The 23,596-nt window shown below is 41.4% G+C and overlaps 1 protein-coding gene across 1 annotated transcript; it reads left to right on the top strand.

Moving 5' to 3' along the window:
• Window positions 1–520: 520 nt before the first annotated feature.
• Window positions 521–22,560, top strand: tet2 (tet methylcytosine dioxygenase 2). Its single transcript, XM_083909744.1, has 10 exons — window positions 521–630; window positions 15,751–18,711; window positions 18,794–18,884; window positions 18,988–19,081; window positions 19,162–19,370; window positions 19,663–19,813; window positions 19,926–20,015; window positions 20,251–20,388; window positions 20,542–20,896; window positions 21,051–22,560. The coding sequence occupies exons 2-10, from the start codon at window positions 15,795–15,797 to the stop codon at window positions 22,442–22,444; spliced, it is 5,439 nt and encodes a 1,812-aa protein (XP_083765870.1). The 5' UTR covers window positions 521–630; window positions 15,751–15,794; the 3' UTR covers window positions 22,445–22,560.
• Window positions 22,561–23,596: the final 1,036 nt, after the last annotated feature.

The raw sequence follows: 23,596 nt of genomic DNA, 5'->3' as shown, positions 1-23,596 counted from the left end.
AAAACCCTGAGTCACTTGGCTTCCTGTCTGAGAAAAGGAAGGGGGGTGGAGGTGCCTTCTTCTCTCAGTCACACAGTTGAGACCAGTGCAATATTCAAAATAAAGTGCACTGGGGGGGTGGAGTCCTGTCCTGTTCACTAAATCCACTCCAGTGCTTCAGGGCAGCCATCATAGTGTTCACTATTGTGTGCGGCTGAGGGAAGAAAAAAAAAAGAGGAGGGAGCGAGGAGGGGAGGTGAAGGGGGGGGGGGAGAGAAAACCTGTCTCTTTGTGTGGGAAGAACTCAGCAGGAAAGTGATTTTGTGATTATTAGAGTTTGCCAGCAAAGCACGGCTCTTCCCCCTGACACTGCAACAGCATCTTGTCTTACGGCGCGCGTGTGCCTCTGCTTCCTTACATTAGGGTCACGCACGGGAGTGTGATTCTCAAAGCACGGGCAAACAGCGACACCCCGGCTTCTCCTGATGATGAGAGCCAACGTCAGAGTGGTTTCCATGAATATTGATGCGGTGGATAGTCTGTTTCATAGAAGAACAGAAGGAGGCAAGATGGCTGCCCTTTAGGATTTGTTAAAGAGGAGATCCAGACGGTTTGTTGGAATTTCTACAAAGTGGAGGGACGTAAAAGGAGGTGAGAATTTGCTCGGAGACTTCATAGTCTCCTTACCCTTATCCCCTCTAACCTTGTGTGTATTTTTCTGTTGGTTTTTGTGTCAGTAGAGCTGTAGTAAATGTCCCCCCACCGTGAAAGCTAGAGCAACATAATAAGGAGGGGATATTAGATAAAGCTACTCCAACATGGCTGACGGTTTTCTTTGCTTTTTTTTTTTTTTTTTTTGTTGCCAGCTGAAGCTGAAAGACAAGACTTGTCTTGTGCTCACGCAACATTCTTGTTGCTTTTGAATGCATCGTGGAAAATAGTCTATTTATAGGTGGCTTGTTGAGGAGTTTGTGTTTAAGCAGAACGTACATGCCTGTGTAATAATGCCCTCTTTCTTTGCCTCACGTTACAACCTTGCATTTTCTCGTCCAAGCACATGTTATTAAAGGTGTGTGTTTGAGCATGTATTGCACTGTGTGTGTAGTTTTGTACGAGTGCATTTGTTTTAAAAGATTAGATGGATATTTTACATATTTACACAACGTTTATAACAGAGAGATATTCTTTAGTAAATATGTTTAAACGCACACATTGTTTTACGATAGCCATAGATGTTTATTTGTTTGTTTTGTGCTTGGAAACGTGCATGTAGAAAGAGTAAAAAGTCCAACCAGGACCATGTCCAGCAGTGAGTGCATAGTGGACTGCTGCAGTCGAATAGCTCCTGGCTTTGTGTATCTCTGAGAATCAGCTTTCAATGCTGCTTTCACCACTGAACAACAAGAAGAGACATAAAGGCAAATCCCCCCCCCCCCCCAGAAGAAGAAGAAGCAAAGTAGGAGAGAATGTTGGTGACAGAGTGTGGTGAATGCACAGAAGGGCAGAAAGCTGAACAACTGAAACTCAATCCTAGTGCACCATTAACCGAGAGAAAAAGAAAACTGGAGCTGGATTTTGTGTGTTTATAGTAGAGGCTAAACAAGAGCTAGTGGCCAGAGATCAGCAGCAAACCCAATAACTTGACTGGATTGTACCGTTTTTTAGTGCTGTATAAGCAGCTAAAGGTTACAGCTATGTAGGCTGGTGTGCTACTTTGGAAGAAGAAAAAAAAAAGGCTCATGATACAAAGACGTGTGTGCCTGTGTGTAATGGATACTCATATTAAAGAAGTTAGCTCACAATAACAGCAAGTGAGATAATCCCAAATGTATGCACATTTAAGAGAATAAATATTACAATATATACAACACAAGAAATGTAGTTCACTAATTTGTTATTAGTCGTTACTACTACTTAAAGATTAAGCTCTAAGTGGCCCCATTGGAAAACAACAGATCTACCTCGGGTTTGTGTATTGGCTTTGTGTATTCTACTGACTGCAGTTGTAATGTAACAGCATGGCCTCAGGTCAAAAGTGGAGTAGAGGAATGCCTGGAGGATAAAGAATAATGGCCGGTCATTAAAGAATGTGACGGGGCAATGGAGTCCATGTAACGTCCGGTGATTATCAGGTGATCGGCAAAGATTATTATCTGGACTGTACACTTTTAAAATAAGAAAACTGCTTGTTTAGATGCTGCATCCACGTGGCTGCAAATGGTACACAACACCGACACGAACAGTAACTGCGAATCCAATTTTTTTTTCCCTCCTTGCGAAGTGAACAAACAATGGTGGTGTGCCCCCTCTGACGCAATGGCATGGTACTGTTTTGATACGGCAAGCATGGTCATTGACTCTGTTGTGTCAACACGGGGTGCTCATGGTGCTCATGGTGTCCTCCACAGAGTCCATAAAGTATGTTGTGACTGCACGAGATCGGGAGCTCGTCGCACGAAAATACGGATAAGGGAAGGAGCCCTGGATATGGCAGTTATCCCGTCTGAACCTAGTCTGAAATCTGTTGCAACTTAATCAGAGCGGTAAACCACACAATCAGTTGTATCAGCTGTCACTTTGATCAGAAATAAATGTGATTTACATTGAATTACTATCTTCTGGGCGTATATATCAGTCTTATTTAACTTTCACAAGACACGATCCGTTACAGTCGCAGTAGGAAAACTTTTTTGGGGTCATTTTTAGTAGTTTAGAGTAGTCATTATCGCCAACCACAGCTTAGTATAGAACAGGCAACTTTTGCATTCAAAGTTGCTGTATCATTAGTGTTTCATCTCTTCATAAGTTTTCATGATAAGCTGTTGTCCCCGTTTCGCGACACACGTGGTCTCCGTTTCTTCATCTGTAAATCTGTGATCGACTTCAGGGTCTGCCGTGAATGCGCACTTTTACCAGAATAAGTTACATCTGGTTTGACCAAACCGTGCCTTCATATCCTGGTTTGACTTTCATGAAATGGACTAAGCTGGGACACAGATTAAGGGCCCACTTTCTCAGGCATCCTGGATTTCTTAATTCCGCTTTCCCATGTGTGTGTGTGCATGTGTGATGATCCCATTGCCACAGTTGATCATGTTCCATGCAAACACCCAGATTAAATGACATCATTATTATATACCGTTTTCTTCTTCTTTTTTTAAACCAAATCATAGGGGTACAATTAGTTTTTCTCAATAAGCTCAGCCAGCTTACAACAAGGCTCTATCACGTCTTGTCGATTTCTACTCCTTCAGCACATCACATTACAATCTATATCTACTGCAGATTTGGATGGATTGCACTTATCGCAGTGCACTCATGGAAGCACATGGTTGTCATGGGTTGAACGTACAACATGTGTTCAACAGGGTTAACAAATGCTAAACCTTACAAATGTTTTTTGTTTTTTTTAACTGGAAACCAACAACACAATCTTACTGGAGGTGGTTGATGAGGCTCTGCATGGCTGCTGCTGTACAGGCAGCAGAGCATTAGTGGATCTATGGGGGGGCTGAGTGGGGGATGGGCCCCGATGGATCAATCTCATGCACATAGCTTCTCTCATCTATTCACACCTAGAGATAAAGCTGTGTGGTTGGACTGCTCCTTCGTCATGGCCGTAAGTCCCCTTTATCTCACTCCCAGGGAAAAAGACAATGTCACCTTTGGGAAGAATGTCCAGTTTCCATAGCGTTCAACAACAATGCTGTCTCCTTACAATACCAAAGCCCTTACCCAAGCCCTCACCTCTGACCCTGCTCTGTCCAGCCCAAGCATCATATTTCCAGCTAAGGGCTGTTACACCAATGACACAGGGAAAGAGACCCAGTGGCAGGTTAGACATTTTAGATTGCACTACCTGCTTTCTTGTTGGCCATAGCTCAAATGCTTTTCTGAGACAAAATGGCGAGATACAGAGTGTTTTATTGATTTCTAGAATATTGATTTCCCTCTTGCTCGTATGTAATTGGAGGTTATTTTTCTATAGAGAGCAAGGGGGGGAAAGCTGCAAACCACAATTGTGCGTCTGCAGTGCAATCTGTGTGCTAATGATGAAGCCATTTGAGAATCCTTTTTATTTATGCATTTGCAGGAAATGCACCAGCGACAGATAGATTTGTGTTATGCAGGTTTTTCATTTAATGCACCATGGTATTTGCATGTTTTAGATGGTTATCTATGCTGTAATTACTGTAAGAAAAAAAAAAAGTATTTTCATTTGAAATGCCCTTCTGTATCCATTGACTTGTTGCAAACCATTGAGGGATCTAAAGAGTTAGAGAGCTTTTCTAACTCAGAAACCATACCACAAAAAAAGATGACTTTTATCAGTAAGTGCCAAACTCCGCATAGATCGTGACCTTCCATCCCATGAAAACCATATCTTAGTTACTGATCATGATGGTTTATAGTACACCGCTGGAAATGCGCTACAGTAAAACTGCGATACAACTCACTGCAACATAAACTGTACTATGGATCCCAAATATGACTTGTGGCGTTTTCCACGAGGCTGACCGTTGTTAACTGGCTGTGGCGTAATTATGGAGTGAGCGTGATAAGGCTCTGTTTGAGTGGCGCAGGGCTGGAGGGAGTGTTCCCGGCCCTGTGAGCATGTATCGATGTCAGGGTTTACCTCAGGGGTGAGACAGCTAGGGCAGCGACTCAAAAGCTTCCTCCACGTGAGCGCATGCACATGGCCGCTCTGTTTACAAACACTATCCTGGCATAGTGAGATGTTATGTAATCGCCTCGTAGCGAATAGCATCTCTTCCCGCTTCTCGCCAGACCGCCGCCTCCTACGCTTGGACAATCTTCTTGAATGCCCCTTTTACCGGTTCCGCTACCAGTGAAGTGAATAATAATAAAAAAAAATATATATATAATAAAAGCCACAGACTCAGCGTTTGTGCTCGAGTCTGCCGCAATTTTTACAGGGAGCCTTTACTATGGTGATGTCAATGAATAGCTCTTGCACAGATCAAGGCCTCGACAGTGGCAGATCATGAGAATAACCAGTGTATGATTTAATTAGTTCCCTTTATCAGTTTCAGATTTGGAGTATTACAAGCACACACAAGAGTCCAGGCCTTGGCATTAGCATATTTACTAAATAGCGAGAGATTTGAGAACCTTTGCTCATGTTGCAAGTATCTTCTGAAACAAAGCAAGAACTCTTAGAAAGATTATTTGAACAAGTCGAACATTTGCAGATACAAATGTTTGAGATTCAGTATTGAACCAGCCCAAGAGGGTGGTTTTGCATAACAAAGCCAAACAATGTGTGATGAAATTGCAAACTCGCACACAGGCTCTTGGACTACCGAGAAAAAAAAAAGGTTTGCTTGCTTCATGCTTGAATCTAACCCTTAGTAAGACTCTTATGTCAAAGGCCATTCAGTTCCACTTAAATTTGTCACAATGAGGAAGCCTTTCAAGAGGTTTAATCCTGAAAGGTTCATTTTACAAAGTTTGCTTTCAGGACAATTTAACTTGCGTTAAAAAAAAATCATTTTGATCTTGTCTAAAAACAATCTCTATAGCTAATGCCCTGTCACATGATATGCAAAGCTTTGACATGACAGAGCAATCTGAAAAGGGTCTGCGGTGACCCAAACGACCACTTCTGATGACTGCTTGGCCTCTTCCCGAAATGGCTGTCAGATATGGGACGGTTTTGCCGCTAGGAGCTGTCATTGAAAAGGTTAGGCCCCATGGCCCCCTGTTGTCTGCACACGGAGCACAAAGACAGACAGCTGGTCCTGAATGTCATTTAGAAGCGTAACCCCTACCAAAGGCTTTTAATGACATCACTAACTATTTCGGAGGGCTTCAATTGGCTCAGGCTCAATATTAGGTTTCCTAGGTGGAACGTATGAGTGGAACAGCTGGAGTCGGACCCCTTAATGGCAATCAGGTTGGACTTGCGTCCATATTTGTATCGAGAAAGTATAAAGTCTGATTTTGATAATGCAGCATTCATGAATGCTTTGACACACCAATACCAGGCAGCCACTCTACTAAAATAGCAGTATTACAGATTCAAATATGGGTTTCTATTCAGTAAAATACCATTCTATATGGTGGCATTATTATTCCAGACGCTCTATCATATTTTAATCATCCATTTGGCCTTAAAACAGAACTGCAAAACTATACACGGAACATGTTCAAGAGCTGTTCAAAATGTAAGCAACTGCTGATAAATCCTTACACTGAAAGCACATGAATCACAGAAAATATCCCTCACTCACGAGGATTTGTGATTCCTATTCAATGAGAGTCACGTGCTCTCCACTCAGTGGAGGGAAAGAGGGAGCCTAGCAACAGCAGCTTCGGTCAGGCTGCTTGGAAACCAATGAGGGGAAGACTGTTACTACGATCGCTTTGCAGACGTCAAAAGAACATTTAGCCAAACGCAGCTCTGAAAATATGTTATTTTACCTGACAAAACACATCGGTCGCTTGTGTTTCAAGTACTGCAACTTTAATTCAGAAACACACTCAGTTAGCGATGAATCATGTCATTTTGCACATTTTAAATGTGTTGATCTTGCACAAGTCGGTTTCCCAATGTAGGTTTTTGCAAACGTAGGTTTCTGAATGTCCTCTTCAGCCCAACATGCTGGGGTAATGTTTAGACCAGATGGGCTTTGAAGCGCTCATAAGATGGTCGCCATGGCTACCTTGTACTCTGAAAGAAATTAACTTTGCTCTGCACACAGTTAATCAAGTTAGTCAGATATATTGACTGTTGCGCAGACAAAGGTTTGGAGGGCAAAAGAGACAAGCAGATTGGAAGGAAATGTGCAGAATTGTGAGGGGCAGGGGACAGGTTACTGGGTTTGTATGCTCAGAAACACATTTCTTCATTAGAGTCTCCCTGCGATGCAGCTTGAAGGCACAGGGAAGGGATTACAATCTTAGTGCAAACTTTGCACAGAGAGCTTTCAAGTTAGACAGGGTTTCTTTCTCAGGTTTAGGACATTTAGTCAAACATTTAGTCATTTAGAGACAAAATAGAAGATGTTCTATTTTTTGCTTAAATAATTGCAGATACCAAAACTCTTTCTTTAAATCACTGTATTGATTTCATGATCAACAAATCTCTCTAGGTGTGGTGACAATGGTAATGTATGTTTCTGTTGGCCATCCATGTAAACAAATACTCCAACACAGAGCCAACACCACACATTTTTTGCTGTTTGTGAATTGATACGACAAGCTCGTGACCATCAACTGCTTGCTCTACTTTGCATTAATCATAAATGTATCTGTGTCTGGACCCATTTTCAACAAAGCATGTTTTGACACCTGGACTTAATTCTTGTCATGTTTTGGGTGAACATCAATATATACTGTACACTGGGAAGAAGAACCCACACCGGTCTCCTCTGTTTAAGAAAGACAGTTGCTGTCCAATGTTTGCTCAAGCCAAGTTGGAAGTTATTTTATTCTGTGAAGTTAAAATCTACAGCATTCTACTGGAGAAAAAGCAATGGAATTCAAGGACATCACAGCAGTTATGTCGGTAGTTTCAGTATTAGTCATATTTTGTTGTTATTGTTGAAATGTGTAAAGAAGTGCATTAGTTGCAGCCGATCATATTGAAGTGAAGTAGACCAAGTACAAAACCAGCATACCAGCAAGATGTTTTGTGCGTGACTGTTGTGAGAGCAGTTTTTCCGGAACAACAGCTATTCACACATTGTATGTATGTAGAAAAGTACAGAGGCAGGGTTTGTCCTACTACCACAAAAAAAAAAAAAGCTGTTGAGTTATTTATACCAATGTTTTCAACCAGGAGGCAACATCTCTCGCTGTTGTGTTGGAATTACAATATTCTCATACCACAATACTACTCAACACAGATATATCTGTATCTATATCTGCATCAGATATTTGAACTTCTTTATCTATTCAAACATCAAGACAAAGGTTGGTCATGTTATTCTCATAGGGTCGTTCAGTTCAGCCTTGGCATTATAACTGAACTAAACCACTCGTGTCCTTGGGTCCATTAAAGGTTGTCACAAATCATTGACTCCTGCCCCCCCCCCCCCCCCCCCCCCTCAGAAGAGAATGTTGTGGCTCATTATGAATAAATATATTCTATGCCCTGCTCACTGAGCTTAGTAAAGACAAAGCCCACTGAGCCATGTATATCATTATCAAACAATATTGGATATATGCTGACACTGATCTTAATTATGACTATGTACACTAAAATATGATCATTTATCCGTCTATTATTTTAAGTTGAGGCAGCGTCATTAACTATGGCACTATTCAAGATCACAAACTTGCCTGGTCATTGGTGATCAAGCCTGGAGAAGGCCTCTCAGAGCTTATTCTCAGTATATCTGTCAAGCATAACTTTATCACAACTAAAGACCTGTGTGTTTTTTTATCCACAAACTGTTAACAGAAAACGCATTAATTCACTCGAGTAACGTCGAGTAGTTCAAAGTAGACACAAAAAAAACTGTACAAGCTTTTTAGACTGGATGGACTGTGAAGCTCCTCAAGAAAACACCACAGCTGTGTTGCATTTAACATAAAGAACAATGCAGATTGAACAGATACATTTTCCCTTTGGAGGGGGAGGAGACTCTCGAGGGAAGAAATTACAAACAGACGAACGAGTCCCTCTGTGTTTCTGTGGTTCAATCTGTGGCTGTCTTCTGATTTAAAGGAGGAACTCGAGATGCTGAATACACTTTACATGTGTGTGTGTGTATATATATAATAATTCATACTGAAATAATAGATTAGGAAAATACACCCAAAAAACTGGGTAGTTTCAGGACTCGGTGTCTCAGAAAGCTGAATCTGTGGAGGAACAACGTACTGTAGATCGGATACTAAGCCTGATCACCTGTTGTAGGGAGGGAAAATGCACTGCCTCTCAACTGAGAGAAAACCTACACCCTAGTTTTAACAGGGGGAAGTCAGGTTTCGTCGTGCAGCAACCATTGTTGTTATCCCTCTAACTTAAATTCTCAAGCGTCTGTATCCCTGGTAATATCCAACATGTGTCTGGAACTCTTTGGTAAACCCAAATGATCCAGCGATGTGAATAGTCCAAGTGCTTAATGGTTGGTTTGAATGTGCCATTACACTCTACTCTATGTAGATATATACCTTTTTAATTGATTGACGGCCCCCGTTGTATTAATAAAAACTGGAATACAACAATGTCCCAGAACATCCATGTGTCTACTCGATGAGTTGGATGAGATGATACCACCTCTACGCATAACTCCAGAGCTTGCAGTCAGCTGACTTAGGTTAGCACAAAGACGAGAACAATACAGTTTATAAAAAACACAGCTTATTTTCTAAACCTTACTAATAAATAAAGTATATATGTTGCATGGTCAGATGTGAGTATATATTGTTCTCATGTAACATTTTCCCCCAAAATCGCAGTATTCCTTTCAAGCGATAATGTTTTGCTCTTTTGACAAAGTGCAGAACAGTGTGGTCAATTTCCTTTGTCGTTTTGTTGTTGGAGTGTTGTCGGATGACGATACGTCGCTAACGTTCTCCAACCGACAGAATCGTAACAAGATCACAACACAACCTGGAGAAAGTTTTACAATGACCGGCCTTGCAATGCAAATTTGGAGGATCATATGAACGGTTGCAGACACTGGGTGCTTCTGTTTCTTGAGCAGGGTGGAGGGTGTCATATGTTCAGACATACTGTATGAGCCATGTGCCATGTGGCATACTCTCAGTCACAAGTGTTATGTGCCTGACTGTGAGACTAAGAACATCTGTCTTACTGTGCCTGACAAAGACTTAACCAACACTAACAACACAAGCGCTACTGACACTTTATTTCACATTGTGCTTTATGACTTAGTGTATTAAAACCTCCCAGACTCTGAATATCACCCACCCTTGTTTTGTTTTTTTTCACAATACACTCTTCAATGAAGCCAACCCCCCCCCAAAGTTCATATGCCAGCCATGTGTTATGCGCTGTCATAATCCAAAGACTACACAGATGTCTAAAGGAATATCTGAACACTGCCTTAAATCAGGCAAATGTAGAGACCTCTTGTTCGGAGTACTTTTCGTATCATTAAAATCACAACACAACTCCAGCAACAATCCAGTTTTCAAACTGATCTTGAAAGGATTGTGCAGTGTTTTGTCGATGTCCCCGTTATTTAAATAGCCTGCTGGAATGCAGAGTTGTTAACATGTTGTCAGAGGTCATGGAGTCTGTGGAGCAGCGAGTCCGGCTTCATATTTATACAAGGGATTCAAAACACCGTAGCATGCGAGTCACATGACCCAACTGAACTGGCTGTGGTTCACAAAGATGAGGTTTCATTTGCAGACTAACCTCCGAATGAAGCTTATTATGCATCTGCTGCTTTTATTTTCATTAGTACCATATTTCGATTGTTTTAAATGACACAAAACTGTAAATTGGGACAATGAATACAGTCGAGGACCTGCAGAATGACACTAACATCTATTATATATGTAGCTTATCCTTTCAGAGTCATGGGGGGTGGGGGAGATCTAGAGACAATCCCAGGCACCAGTGGGCAAGAGGCAGGGTACAAGCCAGCAGACAAAGACAAACAATCATTCATGCCACAGGCAATTTAGCAATAGCTGAGGCCCAATCTGCACACATTTGGACTGCAGAAGAAGATGGAGAGAACTAATTCAAACACAGGGAGAAACATGAGGTTTAAAAGAATAATGTAAACACCACACCGCCTTACATATTGAATTAGTCGAAAAAGATTCTGCGGTTCATGAGGAATATGTGTTTTATTTTTTACAAGGTGTTGTGGTACTTGATAAGTTTAGTCTGGACTGAACGCATGTGCCATGTTCTTATCTTTTAAACAGGAAAATGCAAATAGGCCTGTTCGAGCACAGAAAAGGAAACGTTCACTTGAGATTCTGACTTATTCCTGTGACTGTTCTGCAAACCGGCGGCGTGCCTTCACGAGTGTATTTTCTGATTTACAATGCTCCACCTCTCCCTTCTCTTTCTTCAGCAGAAGGGCCCTTTAGCAATGCTGCCCAGGCCTTAAACTGAAAGTGCAGAGACCTGAGTCTCCAACCAGCTGTCGTTAGTGGTGAATGTCACATGCGGCTGCCAAGTCACGCCAAGTAGACCCCTCTACTATGGCAGCTCTCATATTTCACCAGCTCTTAGTGGGAATAACAAAAACACAGAGCAAGTCCAGTGGATGAAACTATGCTACTCTAGTGGCATGAAGACAAAGCTTCTGAAGGAAACGGACATAAATATCCATTATCCAATTTCACACAAGCTCAGCTATTTCATGAACTGTAAATGTTTCCTGTTGGACATAATCTACTAGAAAGAGGCCTCTGGGTTTAGTTTGCTGCTCTACTTCCAGACCAAAAATAGATCTCCCCATGAACCTAATAAATAATTAGAAGAATGCAGCCACAACTGAAAATGTCTGAAAGCAAACACCTTGAAAGTTGGACCTACAACATTGCATAATTGGTGTCAGTGGTGTGTTTGTACGTGTACAGGCGTGCACGCACTCAGCTGGGATCCCTGGCTTTGTTCTGGGTTTGCAAAGATTTTTTTTTTTTTTTGTTGTCAGTGTGGGTGTATCCAACTATGTCAAGCTGCTTGGCTCCAGTCGATCCTTTGTAAACCCTGGAATGTCCCTCAGGAATGGAGCCACACTCACAGCAGCTCAGTTGTTCCAATGTTCACCTCTTAACTGAGTTACTGATTTACAGACAGCGCTAACAGCCCAGACAAAACACAGGACTAGTCACATGTGGCAAGGAAGTGGTTTTTTGACCCACTCATCTTCTTTTATTTTTAGGGATCAGATGTTTGTGCAAAAAGGGCGGGAGCATCGGTGTACTCCTTTTTCTTAAACCGAATTGGACTTAAGTTGTTTTACCGATTGTGGCTTGTTGAAAAAAGAACAAATAAAACTTTACAGTTGAGAAAAAAGAGATTACCCACTCCCTAATCTGTTCTTATGCAAAAAGCTTGAGTCAATTCTCACCCATCCAGAACATTTCAGAGACAGAGTGACAGCAACAAAAACATGACCTTTCCTTATTTGTCTTAGGTAATGGATTTTTAATACAAAGCAAGATGATAAACATACAATAGAAGTCTTAGCAGCTGCTGCTTAAGCTATTTTAGTGAGATTTCACATCAGTTAATGAGGCAAAGATCCATATACCGAATAGTCCACTTTGTTTGGTTATTTTGAGCACGTACACTGCACATGGGCATAGTTCACTGAGCTATTTGAACTGATGATTGCTAGCACAGTTCACTTTTGCTCTGGTATTGTTACCACCAGGTAATATAATAAATAAAAAAAAGTGGGAAAAACAAGAAAGTCACAAATCTTTGGAGGATATAGTGCACAGTAAACCGCTGCTGTTTGATGCTTTTGAATAAAATTATATTGTGATATTATTACATTAATGTTATTGTTTTAGGACTTGGTTCGGTTTCTGTTTTTTATTGTGCTGCTTTTCCCTCTTCCACCTGCTTACGGGCAGCTGGTTTCTCTGTTGTGACAACAGCGGGAGCATAGAGACACCCTTGTAACAGCTTGGCTCGTTAGTGGGAGATTTAGCACTCTAACTTCAGAGGTCTAGAGGGCTGCTAATGTCCTGAAGGGGTGATTGACACAGATCATTATGTTGACCAGCTCGTGTGGGGAGAACTCGGCTTGTCAATTCTCTGTCGAGTTCAACTTTGTCCAGATCGTCGACTGGGCCAAAAGGGCAACTTTTCTTGGCCTCGTTAATCACAAACCAAATTAAAAGTACTGTTTCTGAAAGTGCACCGTCTTGAATTATTCAGTTGAGCGAAGACAATCAAAACAAGTTTTGGGTTGGAAGTAGAATTAACTCATCACTAAAATAATAATAACATTTAAAGGTGCCATATGTAAGAATGTGGCCAAAAACGGTTACTACATTCAAATTCAAAATACAGAGGTCTTTCGTTCCGTTTCGTTTTCTGACGTATCTGGCAACCCATGGTTGCTCGGCAGCTGAGACTCTACTGACTGCAATGATTGGTAGATGGCAGCAGGTGGCGCCACATGCCAAGACATGATTTTCAAAACATAAACATGATTTGCAGTCTGCAAAATATTTTTTTAATGCAAATATTTTGTCTGTACTGTTGTTGTTGCTGAGTTCAGTTTGTTATATGAACATTATTCCTGAGTCTCTGTGACATATTAGGAGGATTTTATGGACAGTTGCTTTAGATTTATTACATAATGCACCTTTAATTATATGATTTTATTTTTACCTACAGTATACAAACTAAAAGTACAGCTAACTTATCTTATAGATATGCTTTACAAATTGTAAAGCATTTGAGCAAGCAATTTGCAATTGACGAGATTAATAGACGATTAATCAAGTTCGTGCATTTATTGACTGAAATTGATATAGTACATATATACATTTTAATTGCCCCCTGGGGGCAGATTACTCTTTCATTTTTTAATTGAAACTGAAACATGTTTCAAATTAGATTATCGGGCTTTGAATGAAACGTGGCCTTTGAAGCAACAGCATTTTCATAATCAGCTGTAACTGGCTCCAGATGTGGTGATCAGGCTCAGTGATGGAGCATGATTATGCCAAATTAAACATTCCATTGCACCTAAAATATTTACATTTCTTTCTTTCTTTTTATCCCCAATCATCAGTCACTGCCTTACAGTGAGTTTACATTAACAGGAGGGCTTTTGTTGGAATACAAATATGGGTCCAATTATGTTCTCCAAGGTTGAATACTATACTGACCAAAGCAGCCAGTTTTTGTAATCCAAGGCTTCTCTCACACTCCAAAAACTTTATTTACCGTCAATGTACACACAGTGTTTAAGTTACATTTCTATTAACATAAATCAGGAAAATGTGCAGTCATAACCATTTCCCCTCATAATAAATTGGAAATACACACAGTGTGTTTACTTAACTGGAATGTAAATGTCCCAGATGAACATATATGTTGTGTCAAAGCATTAAAAACTAAAACTGTACCTGCATTTTGACTAATAGTTGCGTGAAAACATCTTTTTTTGAAACCAGTGCCTCATCATATGTCCACTGTATTCCACCAAGTAACACAGTCACATGATTTAAGGTTTTCTTTCATCAACAAAAATTAGTCACCCTGATCAAAGGTTTGAAAGTTGACACATGAGTAATATGAGTCTGACATAAAAGCGTACATTTTTTCAGCAAAGTTAACAATGGCCAGCTAAATTATCATTATATGATAAATTGTGAAAAAAGAAGGCTAAAACCGCTTCTTATTTCACAATTTATATATGATAAACACATGACACTTAGCAATTAATCTGGGTTCCTCTTGGTGATCATCAGATGCCCGTTCCTTGAGCATCAGCAAGAGTTGCTCATCATTATGATGGATTAGACTGCAGCTCTTTGAGCCTGCACCCTGCACTTGTTTTGCAGATGCTTTGAATGTGACTTGCATTAACAATGGAGGGCAGAAGACAAAAATCAATATTCTACTGGAATCCCTGGCATCTATTTGCTTTCGGCAGACGGTGAGAGCATAAGTAAAACCAAATGAAACCATAAGGCCAGAGTCTTATTTTCCACACAGAATTTCTTCTTTAAATGTTTTACTTAATAAATATGTATGTGTGTTCTAAACACACCTGCCCTCAAAAGGTTAATGTTCATTTCAAAATTGCAAAAGTGCCTTTTCCCTATTTCCGTTGAACACATTCCTTGTGTGTCTATTAAAAAACGAATGCCACTACTGTGTGTATATAGTGTCATGAATTTGGATATGAACATGATGCAAACTGATGACCAACTGGTGGACATTTTAGGGACTAAGATTTTAAATACAGGATAGTCATAGCTAATATCCATCATTTTCAAGCTACACAGTTCAAATGTGTGCGTGTGGGCAGTGAGAACCTGAGCTTATGTGGTATTGTTAGAGTTACTATTCACCTATAATAAATAACAGGAAGTGACAGTTTCCAGTTTGAGATACGGGTCTTGAAAGGAAATGCACACATTGCCAAGCAGTTTAGATAATGGACACCTGAAATGTGATCACAAAACAGGGCGTACAATCGGGACAGGCTTTGTTCAGCTTTGTTTGATAAATTCCTAATGGTGGCTCACAGTCCACTGTCATACAATACAGTGATAATCTCTGGTTTGTATTTGCATTTTCTCCTTCACCCACTTTTTAACTGGTCTCACCTGCTGATTCACATTCAGTGCCAAGTGTTGACACATTTCTTCACCGAAGTCGGCGTATGAAATATTTGTCTCTAACAAACTCTCCAACTGTATTAATGGTTTCAATCCTTGGACGATAATACATGATATGTTGATGTTACACGTCATAGGTTTTGCATACATATTGTAATGCAGTAACCATCTTAAAATATATTCACTAGTGATGATCATAAATAAGCATCAAAATGTACAGCTTTATCCAAATGATACATGTTCAATACCTTCCTCAAATGAATTTGCTTCACTTAAGATAAACTTTGTCTTACTTTTGGCTCAGAGATATTTAGCGTAACTAACTGTGTCTGGGGTCTGTCATGCTATGTGAACAGTAAAAGTTGACAATGTGGGAAACATTTGAAACTATTAAAACTGCACTTACTTTTGTTGACACCTGATATCTGAACACTTAAACCTGCTCAACAAATGATGTAACCAAATATTAACCTCCCATATTCTGCCTTGCAGGACAGACAGAGGGCAGCCTTGTGGATGGACTCTGACTAGGCCAGATGGAAACAGAACAGACCAGACATGAGACAGAAGAAAGTCTGATATTAACGCAATTTGGCACATCCCGAAACATCGCTCACAAATTACAGAATGGAGGCCAGTCTTCAGAGGGAGATTCTCTGCAGAGCACTGGGGATACAAACTGGAACCATTTCAAGCCCAGCACAGGTGCCAATTCCATGAAGAGGCACAGCCCTGCTTCCAGACAAGGGCTATTTGATCAAGGAGCCTACATAATGAATGGAGAATTAATGAATGGGGAGTTGAAGCATGCACTCAATGAACAGTCCTTCCTGGTCCACCAGCCCAAAAAACTTAAAATGGATTCTGAGATTAAAGGAATCGATGACGTGAGCTCTGGTTTGGTGGACAACTTTCCTGAGTTGACAAAGGCAACAGAATTTGAATGCAATGCCCCACACAGAGAGGTTACACTAGACAAGAGGAACTGTAATTTTCCACATGGTGATATTTTTTGTCTACCAAGGAATAAACAAACGATTCCAAACGGTGCTGTATCACCCCCTTCAACCATAGAACACACTCCGGGTGATCTTTTAGAGAAAACACTATCTCAGTATTACCCTGAGCAAGTGTCAATTGCACCACAGACATCGGGGTCACAACTAGATGCTGTTAATGGTTCTCTGGTAAATAAGATGTCCAGTGAAGGTGCTCAACAGCTGTCTTTAACCTCAGGATTGCATCATTCAACTCAGATGCCCAACACACAGCAAGGGCAGTCTGCTGCATCTGACAATGCTGAAGGAAGCAAAAATTACAACTCTGTCAGCTATGTAGGGAATGGTTACTCCAACAGTTTTGGAGCAGAACACCAGCATCTACAGCATCAGCAGAGGCCACCAAGTTACTCTGGTCAGGAGCTGTCTCTAGGTCAGCTGTCTGGAATGATATCACCTACAAATACTTCCAATAGCTCACAACATCAAAATGGCCCACAATGTTATCGAGATAATGCAAATCGTCAAGATATATATGTAAAAGCTAATCAGGAGTTTACCCAGAACTCTTTTGTGGAAAGTGGTGCTTCTCGAGAGACGGCAGAGGCAGGTTATGGACCTTTTCCCAACTCTGGGATACAGAAGATGGGGAAAAGTGAGGGACTTGGGACAGGTCAAAGTCAGCATATTAGCACAGAAGGGGACCATCCGCATGGAATACTACCCCAGAATTTAAAACAAAATGCTGGGAAGCCACATGGAGGTGACAGTATGGGACCCATGGGGCCTAGTCTCCAGCAGCCATTCCATGCTGGATTAGAAAACAGAATGGAGAACACCTCTAAACAGAGTGCTAACTTGTGTTCAACTCCCCAGCAGAGAGGCTGGATAGAGCTTAACTCTTCACACAGCCTGCAGCAATCAGCAAGTACCCCATCATCTCAGGCTCAAGAGCAGGATATGTGGATGGGCTTCTCTGCAAAGCATCAGTCACAGCAGCAGGCAGCTAACCAAAAGGTTCACAGCCAGATGTTGGAAATGAACCCAGTGCAAAGACTCCATACACAGGGAGTTTTTGAAGACAGCAGCCAGAGGACTAACAACTTCCAGCAACAACAGCAAGACCGTCTCCCAAACCAAACACACTGTGCCCCAGCCCAGCACACCACTGCCACTGAGTGGCAGCATTCAAATTCTAAAGCATCTCCGATGCAGCAACCTCTACCCCAGAAAATAACTGACCAGCATAACTTCCACCCAAATCGGCAAGCAGAAAGCCACTATCACACCCAAATGCAGTCAGAGCACCTATGTGAAGACCCTGACCTGCAAGATATACTGTCACCTCGGCTTTTACCAACACAGCAACAGCAACAACAGCACTGTCATCTTCAGCGCCCCCTGTCCCATCCACCACAATTCGAAGGGCAAGAACACAAATCTAGCAATTATAGACCTAATAGTCAGCCTCCACCAGGTCACCAGCAGCTTCAACCCATCCAGGCATTTAAAAACATTTCTGCCCAGTGCAAAAACCACCATAATCAGCACACTGATAATACAACATTCAACAATAACTTAACTGAAATGCAACATGATCCAAGGCCGTATCCACCAGACTCAGGTAGCAGTAACCTCAAGCAATTTCACCCGCAACAGCCAAACAATCACTGCCACCAGCTCAACAAAGACTTCCCCCAGACCTCTACACAGTCACAACCTCACTTATCACAAGGTGCATTAAACCAACAGGTATCAGCACAGATGTATCTTAAAGCTGAACAGCAGTTAAAGACATCATGCACTCAGTTCCAACGGGGACCTCAAATACCTCTGGGACATTTAAGTCCAAATGGAGAACTCCAGAGGCATGCAGCCCTGCGTATGCACCTGTTACAGAGGCAGGAGCGTCAAGGCCCTTCTCATCCTCCACAGAGCACTAACGAACCCCAAATTGGCTTCAAAGCTGTGAAAATGGAAAACACACAGAGACTTCAGTTCCCTGACTCACAGCAGCAGGAGCAGCAGTCACAGATGGGAGAGACAGGGATTGGAGGAATTCAAGTCAAGCAGGAAAATCAAGAATCCCTGTGTGCGCAAAGCAAGAGACAAGGAAGCATCTTGGCCTCTATGGAACAAAGCCTGAGGCAGTACCAGCTTTCACCTGTGTTTGAGAAGAAATCCCTTGTCATTAACACAGCTAACAAAGTCAAGGTAGAATCTTCTGGGTCTGTTACAGTTCTCTCCACAAACACTGATTTGAGTCGAGCGGAATCACCTGCAGCTACCGCCAATACTGTTACTCTAAACCACCCCCCTGATTCCACTCCTAAAAAGGAACACCTCTTACAACGCTTTATGGACTCTCCTATGAAGTTGTTGAATACTCCTATTCGGAATCTGTTGGATACCCCCATCAAAACACAATACGACATTGCATCCTGTCACTGTGTTGGTGAGTTTCATAATGTTTGTTCTACCACAAGATTGACCAGTTGGTTTCTAAATGTTAATGTCATTTTGTCTATGACACCCAGAGCAAATCAGTGAGAAGGACGAAGGCCCATACTACACTCACCTGGGGTCAGCACCTAGTGTTGCTGGTATTCGGGAAAAGATGGAGGAAAGGTTATCCACCAATCTGATCTTTTGATACAACTTGTGTCAACATGAACTATGTTATTTAATCACTGTTACTTGTTTTAATATTCTTTAATATTCTGCTTTGAAGGTCTGGTCTCACCGGTAACGCCATCAGAATTGAGAAAGTAACATACACCGGCAAGGAAGGAAAAAGTACACAGGGGTGCCCCATTGCTAAATGGGTAACGACCACTTTTACATAACTAATTTGAGTAGTAAAAAAAATACCTGCATGCATATTCAAATATCTGGCTTATTTCAGGTGATTCGTCGATCCAGTGTGGAAGAAAAGATACTGGTGTTGGTGAGGGAACGTGCTGGACATACATGTGAGACATCCTGCATCATCGTAGTAATCCTAGTCTGGGAGGGCATCCAGGACAACATGGCTGACCGCCTCTACCTCGAACTAAGTGAAACTCTAACAAAACACGGAGCCCACACCCAGAGACGATGTGCTCTCAATGAGGAGTAAGTGACAGCACTTTTATCGTATAAACATCAATATTTCTGTTTTTACTAAACACAGAAGTTGTTTATAGTGTCATTAAGCAGCACACTTTAAATCAAATCCATTTTGTGTTTGTTTGCAGGTGTACTTGTTCCTATGGTTTTTATCTTTTGCAATATAGATATTGCTTTGATTTGTTTGTTTTTTTAACCTTACAGTATCTGTATAATGTATCTCATGGTCATCAGTTTTTGCTACCACTGAATATTCTGGGCAAAAATGACTCATTTTAAAATTCTGTCTTCCCCTCAGGAGGACCTGTGCATGCCAGGGGCTAGATCCTGAAGCCTGTGGAGCATCTTTCTCCTTTGGCTGCTCTTGGAGCATGTACTATAATGGCTGCAAGTTTGCCCGAAGCAAAATTCCAAGAAAATTTAAGCTACTAGGAGATGATGTAAAAGAGGTATTTTATGTAGATTTAAAGTATTAGTTATGGAAGTGTGGACCACAGTTCCGTGAAATAACATATTAATCACAGTAACTCTCTAGTGAAATTTTTTTTTTTAATCTTTCAGGAAGAGAGACTGGAGCAAAACTTACAAAATTTGGCAACTGAATTGGGTCCCTTGTACAAAACTATGGCACCTGACGCTTATGGAAACCAGGTGGGTGTTTATCAATCGGTCACACTGATCTATGTTTGAATGGTGTTTGTAGTGCTATAATTGATTCTAAAAAATTAAATATCCAACCCAGCAGGCTTCTAATACACTGATATACACAAGTTATGCAACTTGCTTCAGGACTTCATTACAACAATAGTTTTGTAATGATTAACACCTACGAAGAAAACTTATAAACTCTTTACTGACAAATGCACCTCGTCTTTCATGGACACAGGTAGAACATGAACAAAGGGGTCCGGATTGTCGTCTCGGGAAGAAGGAGGGCCGTCCTTTCTCTGGGGTCACTGCTTGCATGGACTTCTGTGCCCATGCTCACAGAGACCTCCATAACATGCAGGGAGGCAGTACTGTCGTAAGTAGAACCTAAGAATTGTATATCTTTATGAGTATTGTGTATTCATTTGAAAATGGAATAGATAATGAGACTCACATTGCACAAGAAGTTATATAATTTTATATCTGTGACAATCCCAATAAAAACTATTAAACTTACCCCATTTTACAGGTGTGTACATTGACAAGGCAGGATAACCGAGAGATTGGAAAGATACCAGACGATGAGCAGCTCCACGTTTTGCCTCTTTATAAAGCTTCCAACACCGATGAATTTGGCAGTGAGGAGGGTCAGCAAAAGAAAATCAAATCAGGCGCCATTCAAGTCCTGAGTGCCTTTCGCCGCCAGGTACGCATGCTAGCAGAGCCTGCCAAGTCTTGCCGGCAAAAGAAGCTGGAAGCTAAAAAGGCAGCTGCCAACAAGAATGCCATGCTGGAGAGCTCAAATGATAAGGCAGAGAAGGCCCTCCTGGCCAAGTCAAAAACTGGCACTTATGAGAATTTCACACAAAGCACTACTCTGGCAGGTAGGTTAACATTTAATGTGACACGTTTTATAATTTGCATCTTTCATCTTAAAAATGCCTCATGTTACTAATACAATAGATTGACACAAAACTGACTAAATGATTTATTTAGTTACCTGTTATGCCTTTAAGTTTTGGGGTTTTTGTTTTCTAGGACCTATTCCTGGTACTGTGGGAGCAACCCTACAATCAGGTCAGCCACAACACCGCCTTGGGACGCATCCTCAGCAACTACAGCAACTACAGCAACTGCAGCAACTACAACAACAGCACCAGATCGTTTTACCCCCTTACCCTGGCTCAACAAATGCAGCCAACTATCCCAGATTCCCCAACCACCCTCTGTCTTTTCCAAGCACTTCCAGGCCAGGCAGCTTGTATCCTCCTCAGCCACCAACACCAACAAGCCCTTATCCCTCCTCACTCCATGTACCAAACTCTTACATCAATGGATCAAATCATCCATATTCTGGGTACCAATGTAATGGAGGAATGCCCCTTGAAAATTACCATCCATACTATGCTTCAAACCCAAAGCACCTGGACATGTATCGTCAACAACGACCTGTGCTTTACGCAGACCAGCAGTACAGTGCACATCAACGTTATGAAGTCAATTATCCCCCAAGATATGGAGAGCCAGGTATGCAGGTCAATGGCTACAACACTTGCGGCATGAGGCCAGCTCACCCTATGAGACCTTACACACCGTATGGTCCCAATGGAGGCTCAGAACCCCAGTTTATGGATTCCCTGTCTAGAGCACCCTCGGTCCATGGAGGTCTTGACTATACAACTTCTGTAAGCAGAGGTAATCAGTTTGGAGGATACCCAAACCCATACCTCTCTCGGAGTCCTCAAATCTTACCCCGAGGTCAAGATCCTTACAATATGCAAATTAAAACAGAGATGGGCTTGCCTGGCCCACAGATGCCTTCTTCTGAGTTAGGTGGTGGTTGTTTAAAACCTGAGACACAGTCAGTATTAGGACTGCCAAATGGAAGTTCCATGGGCCCTGTTATTAAGCAAGAGCCTGGAACTCCACAGACACCCACAACACCACAAAAGCCTGAGATGTGGTCAGACAATGAGCACAACTTCTTGGACCCGGATATTGGTGGTGTGGCAGTGGCACCTAGCCATGGTTCAGTCCTGATCGAGTGTGCTAAACGGGAGCTCCACGCCACAACCCCCCTTAAAAATCCAGACCGCCACCACCCAACACGCATCTCCTTAGTCTTTTACCAGCACAAAAATTTGAATGAGGCAAAGCATGGTTTGGCTCTATGGGAAGCCAAGATGGCAGAAAAGGCTCGAGAGAAGGAGGAGGATGCAGAGAGGAATGGTGGTGAGGGAACACCTAGCAAAGGCAACAAGAAGGGGGTGAAGCGGGAGCATACAGAGTCAGAATCCAATGTGCCGCCTCCTTACAAGCGATTCATCCGGGCACTAATGGAGGGGTCCTTGTCATGCACAACTAACACCTATGTCAATACAACTCCATATGCCTTCACCAAGGTCACAGGGCCTTACAGTAAGTTTGTGTAGAAAACACATGAAGTAAATTTTAAGGTGCTTTATTTATGACAAAAAAAGACCTCGAGCGCCTCTGGCCTCATCAAGACACTCTTACCTTTCAGTAAGGTAAACAACAGATGAAATCATCTTTCACAACAGGTCTTTCATGTCTATATAAATTGAGCTTTACTAGTTGACCCTACGAAGGGTTTGTTTGTTTTTGTTTGTTTTTTTTGGCAGGTTTTGGAAGTACACAGCGTCAATTTCTCTGGTGCTTTTCTTTTGATACACAAGGACCTAATTTAACAGAAAGAAAGAAAACGTATTTCTTTACTTGTGGGCGAATTTATGGAAATGTTGGCATAAAACATTGACTTTGCAAATGACCACATCAATGGTGCTCAAGTGTGTCTACTATCATTTCTTCTAACTGAAATGCTTTGACACTATAACCAAAACACACTCTACAGTTTACACTCAATTAATTCTGTCAACTGGATACTGAAAATATCATCACCATGCTTTGTGGCAAGTGTTTCTCAGAGCACTTTTTTTTTAATTAATTTATTTCATATAATTTGGTTGCATTGGCAGAAATTGATTTCCCAGTGTCACTCAACTTAAACTGATAAAACATATAACAAAAGGTTAGGGTTAGCTAACCAATGCAAAAAAGAATTTTAAGGACTATCATTGTGTCGGTGCTTCTTTCACTTTCCTATGTCATTTTTACTGTAAATTGAGCCATACTACATGGTGCATTTTTAACATTTTTAGAAAAATCTGGTGTTTTAGTTTATTTTCCAGGTTTACCATGTTATCCGTGACTGTTTTATGTAAATTAGTGAGGGTTTATTGAACAGCCCTGGATTGTGAATATTCAACGTAGTTTTATGTTTTTTGTGTATAGTAAATATGCTTTCAATACACTGAGGAACAAGAAACAGGGTAGGCTCAGTGTCGGTTTCAGAAGGCAGCTGGCTTGCTGTGGGATCTTTAGTTATCATAATCTAACTGTAAAATAAACAGGGGAGATTTGTACAGTAAATTAATTTCCATTTTTTGGAATTACTGTTATAGATTTGTGTTTTAAAGAATGCGAACATTGTGTTTCTTTGGAATTCAACTGTTTTTATTTCAAACGGTGCTATTCAACCTACTAGACACAAACAATGTGAGACT

This window comes from Microchirus variegatus, assembly GCF_963457635.1.
Source record: "Microchirus variegatus genome assembly, chromosome: 23".
Lineage (NCBI taxonomy): Eukaryota > Metazoa > Chordata > Actinopteri > Pleuronectiformes > Soleidae > Microchirus > Microchirus variegatus.
The sequence above is the reverse complement of the archived record's forward strand: the minus strand, read 5'-3'. Positions and strand labels throughout refer to the sequence as shown.